The sequence below is a fragment of the Scophthalmus maximus genome, chromosome 1, assembly GCF_022379125.1.
Source record: "Scophthalmus maximus strain ysfricsl-2021 chromosome 1, ASM2237912v1, whole genome shotgun sequence".
Taxonomy (NCBI): domain Eukaryota; kingdom Metazoa; phylum Chordata; class Actinopteri; order Pleuronectiformes; family Scophthalmidae; genus Scophthalmus; species Scophthalmus maximus.
Genome location: NC_061515.1, coordinates 11,026,728 through 11,035,250, shown reverse-complemented (window position 1 = coordinate 11,035,250; position 8,523 = coordinate 11,026,728). Strand labels below are relative to the sequence as shown.

General features: G+C 44.0%; 1 protein-coding gene across 4 annotated transcripts in view; it reads right to left on the bottom strand.

Moving 5' to 3' along the window:
• Positions 1-782: 782 nt before the first annotated feature.
• The window catches only part of nbeal2 (neurobeachin-like 2), a 31,601-nt gene continuing 23,860 nt past the window's right edge, over positions 783-8,523 (bottom strand). For all 4 annotated transcript variants that reach the window (XM_047336705.1, XM_047336704.1, XM_047336706.1 and 1 more), the window contains 23 exons: positions 8,357-8,514; positions 8,015-8,139; positions 7,792-7,909; positions 7,393-7,550; positions 7,152-7,285; positions 6,931-7,038; positions 6,747-6,842; positions 6,509-6,633; positions 6,220-6,360; positions 6,002-6,132; positions 5,796-5,905; positions 5,586-5,703; positions 5,373-5,470; positions 4,831-4,944; positions 4,631-4,717; positions 4,406-4,515; positions 3,802-3,974; positions 3,338-3,432; positions 3,118-3,234; positions 2,393-2,554; positions 2,150-2,298; positions 1,880-2,015; positions 783-1,651 (listed from right to left, as the gene is read on the bottom strand). In XM_047336705.1, coding sequence (XP_047192661.1) covers positions 1,544-1,651; positions 1,880-2,015; positions 2,150-2,298; positions 2,393-2,554; positions 3,118-3,234; positions 3,338-3,432; positions 3,802-3,974; positions 4,406-4,515; positions 4,631-4,717; positions 4,831-4,944; positions 5,373-5,470; positions 5,586-5,703; positions 5,796-5,905; positions 6,002-6,132; positions 6,220-6,360; positions 6,509-6,633; positions 6,747-6,842; positions 6,931-7,038; positions 7,152-7,285; positions 7,393-7,550; positions 7,792-7,909; positions 8,015-8,139; positions 8,357-8,514 — 2,871 coding nt within the window. In that variant the 3' untranslated portion in view covers positions 783-1,543. The remainder of the gene's footprint in view (positions 1,652-1,879; positions 2,016-2,149; positions 2,299-2,392; positions 2,555-3,117; positions 3,235-3,337; positions 3,433-3,801; positions 3,975-4,405; positions 4,516-4,630; positions 4,718-4,830; positions 4,945-5,372; positions 5,471-5,585; positions 5,704-5,795; positions 5,906-6,001; positions 6,133-6,219; positions 6,361-6,508; positions 6,634-6,746; positions 6,843-6,930; positions 7,039-7,151; positions 7,286-7,392; positions 7,551-7,791; positions 7,910-8,014; positions 8,140-8,356; positions 8,515-8,523) is intronic.

Sequence of the window (8,523 nt, the reverse complement as noted above, 5' to 3'; positions counted from 1 at the left end):
GACAGATTCTTGTGTTTTCTTTTGTATAACGTGTTAAAATGTGATTTTGGAGAGACTGTTGCTGTTGTTTTTAAAGAAATTTGATATGTTGATAAGTTGAGAAATATAGGTTTTCTTTTCTCCGCGCATTCATTTGCAGTTATTCTGAGCATAATTTACAAAGACTAGGTCATTTGTATGTGTATGTACCATGTTATGGGCATTGTATTCTCCCAAATAGTTTCCTTTGTCTCACTTCTGTCATGACACTGCATAACAACTACTCTGTTCCAACCACAGTTAAAAAGAAGCTGGCAGGAAGTGAATTCCTCTGAAGCTCACTCACTCTGACTCTCTGCTCACGTGTTCCGCAGCCGTCATGTCTTCAGACTTTTTTCAGCACTTCAGAGAGAGTGCACTTCTAGCACAGTCAAGTATATGTGTCCAGCCGGCAGTTTACCGAGTTCATTAACAACATCTCCTCCGAAACTGAGTCATAGCAGATTAGTGAAGTGTGTTTCAATCAGATCGACTTGGATTAATCTGAAATATCGTCATCTGTATGAAATAGATGGCGGGGGTTCAGTGTTTATACATAGCTCATGACACAAGCTAAAAAAAGGCACTTTCCAGATCAAATAGGGATATAATCATGTGATGAGTACAATAACAAAACCATTACAGACGAATTTGTAAAGATCTTCACTCTATCATGTGTGAGGCAACAGACCCGTCCCCACCAGAGTATCATTGCATCCCGGCTCCACATACGTGACAAAAAAAGGAGACTATATTTCACATACTTGACCATTAAAGCAGTTATTGCTTTAATTGTAACAGTTGTACATCGCTTGGAGCCAAAGGAATGCAGAATTATACACTGTGTAACTGTGGTGCACTTCTGGTTTAAGGCTCAGCAAATCTTGACGTCAACAGCTAAAAATGAAAACATAGCATAGGTTCATTATAGTGATCACTTGTCCCTGTGTCTTGCTCTGCAGAGCAAACCCTCTCGTGGTATCCACCGGTATTGCAAATATGGAAATCTCGGTTGCAGTAGATTTTCAAGTTTCGAGGAGTTTTTAAGAAGGCGCCGTTGCCAAAGACATTCAACAGCACAGAGATCACAGCTGTGCCTCTGACAGAAAATGAGCCAAGGAACATGGAGCCTGGGGAGTTCACAGCATTACTGTTCTCTGTGTCCGAGGCCCGAATGCGCATCAGAGTGAGTCATTCCCTTGAAATACAATTCAGTGTAAATAGTCTGACAATAGTTCACAATTAAGCTCGTTGCCATCCATAAAACAAGGCCACTCTTTGGAATGATGCTGATTAAAAACAGTACACGACTGTAAATGTAATACGCAATGAAAATATCAAATCATTTAAGAATCCAAAAAAAGTGCTCAGTGTTTAGTTGCTCTCTCAGAGACATCAGTGGCTGAGGAGGAGAGTTTCCCATCTTGTAAAGAAAGAATGGCCTTTTTGAGTCTGGTGAGCATCTCGGCGGTGCCAGTATCTGCAACCTCCAGAGTCTTCAGTGTTCCTCTGACCATTGCTCATCTCAGTTCCCAGCATTCTCCGTGGGATTGTACTCGGTTTCACCTGACGACACCTGAGAGATGCGGCGAGTGGAGCCCCACAGGCGACGGGAGAATTGTCTTGAGGGAACCTGAGACGGGGGGGGGGGGGGGGGGGGGGGGGGGGGGTGAAACATGTAAATCCTCACTTCAGGGCTAAGACAGAGATGTTACACTAAAGACGCCCAATTATCATCTGAAAAACCTGGTTGTCAGCTCGCACTTAGCATATGATTACCTCCCCTCGTCACACACACACACAAACATGCACCACCACCCCACTCCTGCATGCCACAATGACTTCATGTCCTGGTTCTCACCTCCTCTGGCTTCCCTGCCCCCACCACAATCAACTTTCCGTCCTCTAGTCCCACAAGGATGTGGCTGCACTCTTTTGTCACAGACACACTCCTCACAGGAACCTTCAAAGCCAGGGGTGTCACCGCAGCATCCAGACTGTCAAACAAGGAAGCATTCGAGTTTGACTTCAACACAATATTCTACAACTTCTAGGTTTTTTTTTTTAGTTTTTTTTTTTACATATGCTGCAAATTGTCACCATCGTCAAACCATGTTCTCAGTTTCTTTACCTGTATAAATCTCGTATGTGGAGGCTGCCCTGCATGGTGCCTAGGATGACGTACTCTAACACCAGGTGAAGAGCAGTCACCTGCTCCTCCGTGGAGAAGGATGACAGCAGGCAGCCATTGACAGAGTAAACATGAATGGAGTACTTGCCCTGTAAAAACATGTTGAATTTAGATATTTGCACAAGCAGGCTCAGAAACTTGGTTTGGTTTAGCTGTGTTTGTACAGTATGCATATGCATGTACCTTCCTGTTAACGCGTTCCTCCAGCGAGGTCTGTACCACAATGTGGCCTTCGCTGCCAACCTGGAGCTTGGAGATCGGGGCAGGTACACAGCTGCTACCGGGAGGTCGCAGCGTTCGCAGGAACTGGCCTCGTCGGACAGTGTGCACGATTACAGTCCCGTCCTGACACACAGTGAATAGAGAGTGAGGGTCAGTTTTGATTCAAATCAATATGGACATTTTTACTTTTTCTTCATTTTTTACAGCCACGTGGGCGAAAATCATTTATAAATAAACTGACAGCTCCTATAACTACAGCTAAGAATGAGAAACTGTATGTTCTCTGTATCTTCTCTGACTCAGAAGAACAGTGGTTTGGCCTTTGTTTATTGTGTTAATTACACATTCCAGGTACAAGATGCCAACATCTGTCTCCTTCTACCCATAAAAGTTTGCGTTTTAGGTCGTTTCCTGTAGCTGGTACAGATTACATTCTCAGTTCTAATGAGCCACATCTCGTTTTGCACAGAGAACATCGAGTAGTATTTTCAAGCATCTATTGTTTTTTTTTAGGTTGACCAGCATTTTTCATTCCTTTTCAAAAACAGATAGATGAAGTTGTATCCAAGCCAGAAATGTAAATAAAACACTAGACTAAACAATTTCCTGATTAATCCGTTTAGTGTCAAATTATTATATAAATTAAACAAATTCAGCAACTGTTTATTGAGTGTAACACCTCTGACCTTTGACCCTGAAACAGCCATGTCCAGTTCAGTGCTGATGGCCACACAGGTGACCTCCTGGTCATGTCCACAGAGAACCTGCACCGGCCGAGGAGACAGGCCGCTGGAGAAGCCACCCTGAAGGACAGAAAAAAGGAGAACTCATTTGTGAAGCCATAACTTTATTATTATGCACGTGTGTACAAGCCTGTGCGTGTCAGGGATTTGTGCAGACTTTTACCTGCTGCAGGACCTGCCACACGATACAGGATGTGTCTCTCGAACCAGAGATGAGGTAGATGCCACAAAGATCCAGAGCCAAGCAAGTGACAACATCTTGGTAGAAGACACACAAAATATAAATTACTAGGCAAAGTTTAAACAAAGCTTGTAGAGTAAGAATAAAATCTCATTAGAGAGGGATCGATAAGACAATCTAAACAGTGTTTTGATTTGTCATTTGAACGATCCAATAGCATCCAGTTGTGAGGTGGCAGAGGGTTCCAGAGTCATGCTGCAGAACATTATGGCAGCCGTAGTGCTGAGTTTAAATGTGGCGACAGACAGAAGAGCAGCTAAGGAAGAGCGTAGGGCTCGGGAAGGGTGTAGGGATGGAGAAGGTCCAACAGGTACAGTATGGGGGCGCCAGGTTATGTGGGGCTTTGAACACAGTAAAGGATTATGTAGTGTATTCTTTGCGCTCACCAATGTGCCGGCAGATCCTGCCCACAAGCTTGCCCTTGCCCAGTTGGGTGACGCGGAGACTGCAGTCCCAGTGTCCTCCGCTGAACAGCAGACGTCCGTCGTTGGACACCACCAGCACCTGAGCGCTGATCTCCACGCCGGGAGAGAAGGGTCCACTCAGGAAACGCTGCGTTCTGCACCACAGAGCAAAGCGGGTTAGGAGGAGGAGTGAGACAGAGCTGTGGCGTAAATGTGGAGGAGATTTATAATCGGCACATTAAACTGTCAGGACTTCTGCAAATTACAACCTTAGCAAATCCCCAGTGTTGACATTCATTCTTATCCTGTTTTATTATCTGTTTACGTGTTCCACGTCGAGATCAGTATAAAGTCAGATCCTTTCAAGCAAATTTCAATAAATTAAACAGGCTTTGAAGCTTCACAGATAAAGAAGGATGGTCCGACAGATGCTATGATTCCATCTAGGAGGTTGCTTTTTAACTCATGGGCGGAAATAAAAATCAGGAAAATATTCTGAAAAGTACTGAGCAACATGCAAAAATACTAGGAGAATGACAGCAAATTCAGGAAATTCAGGAACAATATGCTCTCAGAGGACACTCACTTGGGATTATTCATCGTCGGGTCCTTCGTGAATGTGAAGTAGTTGGCAATGTTCTTGTCATAGGGCAGCCAGCTGTGTGTCCCTATCAACCCATTTGAACTCACAGTGACCTAGAGAGAAATAATGACGTAGTATGAAAATGATTAAACATTTCAAATTTGAATGTCTTCTCACTGTCACGACTGTGTTTGAATTCAAATTTGGCCCATGTGAAAGTGTCCGCACCAGGATGTCTGAGCCCTGGATGATGAAGGAGCGATTCTGGTTCTTTGGTACCACTGCCTGGACCAGAGGAAGGCTGTCACTCACCACCTGAGGCACACACATGTACACAAATTTACACAGAACACGATGTGAGATTTTTTTTTTAAAAAGAAGAAGAAGAATGAGATCAATACAGGGCTTAAATAGAGTTGAGGCCCCACCTCCAGAAATGGACGGAGTTTTTGCAGCTCCTCAAAGATATTTGGGGGCAAAGTATCCAGGCGGGCCTGCCTCCTAGTTGCGTTCTCAGCTGATATACGGCGCGGATGAGGTTCCTGGGTGAAGACAGGAACATGATATTAAAATTGCTGCTGCTTGAACATGGAATCTTGAATTAAGCGGTTTTCAGTTATGACCACTTCTTGCATTTCACATATGACAAAGGCAGCAGGAGTTTGTCTGAGTCAGATGTGTGCGACCCAACAGGAACATTTCCAGAACATTCCGTGGCAGCTGCGTAGAGCACGCAGGAGGCAGGATGTGATGATAAATTGGCTTCAGAAAGCAGCATTTTTGTTTACAATCAACAAGTCCACTTTGAATTGTCTGGAGATTTTCCTGATGTATTCTCACATGGGCTCACGTGGAAATTTTCTACATTTGTGGACATTTGCGTTCTCACATATAGCCCCTCCAGAAAAGTGCAGGAAAATGTCGGGACTTCAGTGCACATCTGAAAGCAGCTTCAGAGTGGGAGTGGTACCTTGAGGAGTTGACAGGGTGTTTGTCCAAAGTTGCTGATGATGCCTTCCAGGGCCTTACGCTCGTTCTCATTGGCAATTGCATCCAGATCGACTGCACCTGTAGGAAGGCGAAACAATGATGAAGAATGAGTCTCTATGGTACACAAGGAGAAGAAGAAAAGACTGAAGAAAACTTTTTCTCTAATAGGGAAATGTATTCACTCTCGCCTTACCTTCATAGGTGCAGTAGTAGAAGACATTGAGTGCATTCACTGCCTCCTCTCCTCTTTGCTTGTAACCAAAGATCAAGTCAATCCACTCATGGAGGTGACTGGAAACATGCTCACATTCCTAGAGTCAAACATATAAGATGCTGTCATCTTAATATATATGATTGGCAGCACGTGAGAGTTTTGAGGCTGTGGCTGTTTGTGGAGACTCACCAGGGCTTTCCTGTGTTTCTTGATGAAGTCTTCTCTAGATGTGGCCCAGCGAGGCAGCAGCACATCCGCCACTGGGTCCTGAGAGATCTGCAACTGTCCCAGGTCGAATCCTACAGCAAGAATAAAGCAACCATGCGTCAGGTTCTTCATGTCAGAATCTGATTATTTGCTTTAAAAGAGTCCAATTTGTCCACAGCGCTCCCTACCGTTCATGTTCTGCAGAAATTCCGGGAAGTAGAAGAACTCCGGGATGAGCTCTTTGACGTCAGCCGGGCTCTCCATTCGAGCCTGCCAGGCAGCTGCCACTGCGTGAAACTGTCTGTCTGCACAGTCAAACCTAAACAACGACAAGAAAAACCAGCATGAGACCAGAGAATAGCAGTAAGATACAATTCATTATCATGCATCTCGTCTGCGTTCCCACCTGCCACTCTGCAGCTGGATATGCAGGGTGGTGAACGGCTCCATGCGGATCATGTAGTGCATGACTCCTGCTGCATTTGAGTAGTGTGTACCATAGTGGAATTTATCAATGGTGCCTGTCGGGTCCTCAAAGCTTTCATACCTGGTGATTTATGTAGGAAAATGCAGAAAATTATACATTCTTGACATTGTGAACAGTATAGGTTTGCTACTTTGCAGAAATGACACATGCAAATTAAATTTGTTTTAATTCAAGAAAAACGAAATCACAGTGTTATATAACCACTTACTTTTCTCTGACATTCTGTGCATGGCGTGAGTTGGCCACACCTATGGGTTTAGACAAGTCTCTGAAAACGGACGGGTCCTCCAGATCCAGAATAGGAGAGGTGTAGTCACACAAGATCCAGGGGAACTGAAAAACGACAAAACACAACCTCAACATGAACCCTCCCCACACTCACAGTGCATCATCTTTTACAATTAACAGATCATGAATAAAAGTCAGGAGACATGGCATGTATTTACCACAGGATACTGCGACAGGTCATTGTATGTGCGACCGGAGATGGTGTTCAGTTGCATCAAATACTCAAAGTTTGAGATTTCTCTGCAAACCCATTTCTGTTCAACACATCAACATCAGATTGGTCAAACACAATTAGCAGAGTTATAACTCATTTTTATAGAGAGGATTGTATTAAATAAACACCTGCGTAAGGCCAGATGCCTTCAGGAGCTCTTGGGGCGAGCGGGAGCCAAAGTAAAACAGGTTGGGAGGCCGAAGCCCCAGGATCCTGGAATATACTTTGTTTCGTACCTGAAAAGGAAAATAATTTTTTTTTTCATTAATCAACACCACCACATTAATAACCCCCCGCCCACTTATGATTTAATGCTAATTAAAGGAGTTAAATTTGAACTGAGCATCACCTTCTTCTTGAAGTTGATGAAGTAGTGAGCCTGATCTATGAAGAACAGCTCCAGTGCAGACCGACGTAGGTTGTAGCGCCTCAGATGGACTTCTCTGAGCTGAGACAGAGGCCGCTTGAAATCAAACCCAATTCCTGAAGGCGGAGACATTACACATTTTATAAAGCCCTTAGAAGAACATAGATAAAAAAATAAAGCAAGGTGTGATGTTTGGGATCAAATTTAATTCTTCATTTCTCACCCTCCTCTGTCTCTTCTTTATCACCGCTGCCATCGTAGAAGTAAAGATGGTGTGTGGTAACCTCCAGACGACCCGGAACGACCGCCACGATGGTGATGAGCTCACAGTCTTCGGACAGAACCAGTTTTTCTTTCTGGCTCTCATCCTCTCCCTCCACCCTGAAAGCGTAAGTAATGGTAAACTCTTTACATTTTCTGCGATGCACTTGGGAACATCAGGATTTTCACATTTTATTCAAGTACTTTTCAAATATATTAATGCCTGTTTGGAGAAAAATTTAGGTTTCAAAACTGGTATGTATTTGATGTCAAGTGGCTTTTTTCTTCGTGTTTATGGCTCATAGAAAAATTTGACATGCAGCAGAAACTGGCAGACGTGTTCTACAGACTGGAGACTCACTTATCATCCAAAATGACGAGGTCCTCGTCTCCTAACTGATCATCCTCCATGTCGCTCACTTTTGCCTCCTTTGCAACAGCCAATGGGAGAGGTTCAGTGCTACGTGGGCTATCAGCTCCTAAAAGAACAAAATACACAATGCATCTTCAGACCACAATTTTTGCTTAAATTACAAAAAAAATTGCGAAAAACTAAATGTATACGTTCTTCCTCTGTGACATACCCATGTTGTCCCGCTGGGCACTCGCTTCAATGTGAGGATCATAGTTGTAGTTGGGCATAAGTTTGAGACGCATCTTTGAATAGGTCTCTGCATTGGACAATTTCCATTTCACCTCTGGTTGAACTCTGTCAGAAATGTGGCAAAGGGAAAATTACAATTGAGCACATGGACAGGAAAAGAGCAGCAAAGGGACGGCGACGACAAATATTTATATTGTATGTTTTTGGTACAACTTTGAGCAGAAGACTGATGGTACAGGTTGCCCTTAAATTCATTTACATGTGGAAACGTGGCTAAAGAGGTTTTTTTAAATCACTGATTGAGAATCCGATGTCATCCTACCTGTTGGCCCATGCTCCTCTCTCACTGGTCAAAAGCCTGCGGAGAGCTCTCCAGTGCTGCAACACCGCCCCCTGTTGGCTGGAGCTCTGCTTCTGCCAACTGAGGTACCTGTTGTTCTCACTCCGGACTCGTTTCAGGTAGGGGTCCATGATCACTTCCTGTAAAGA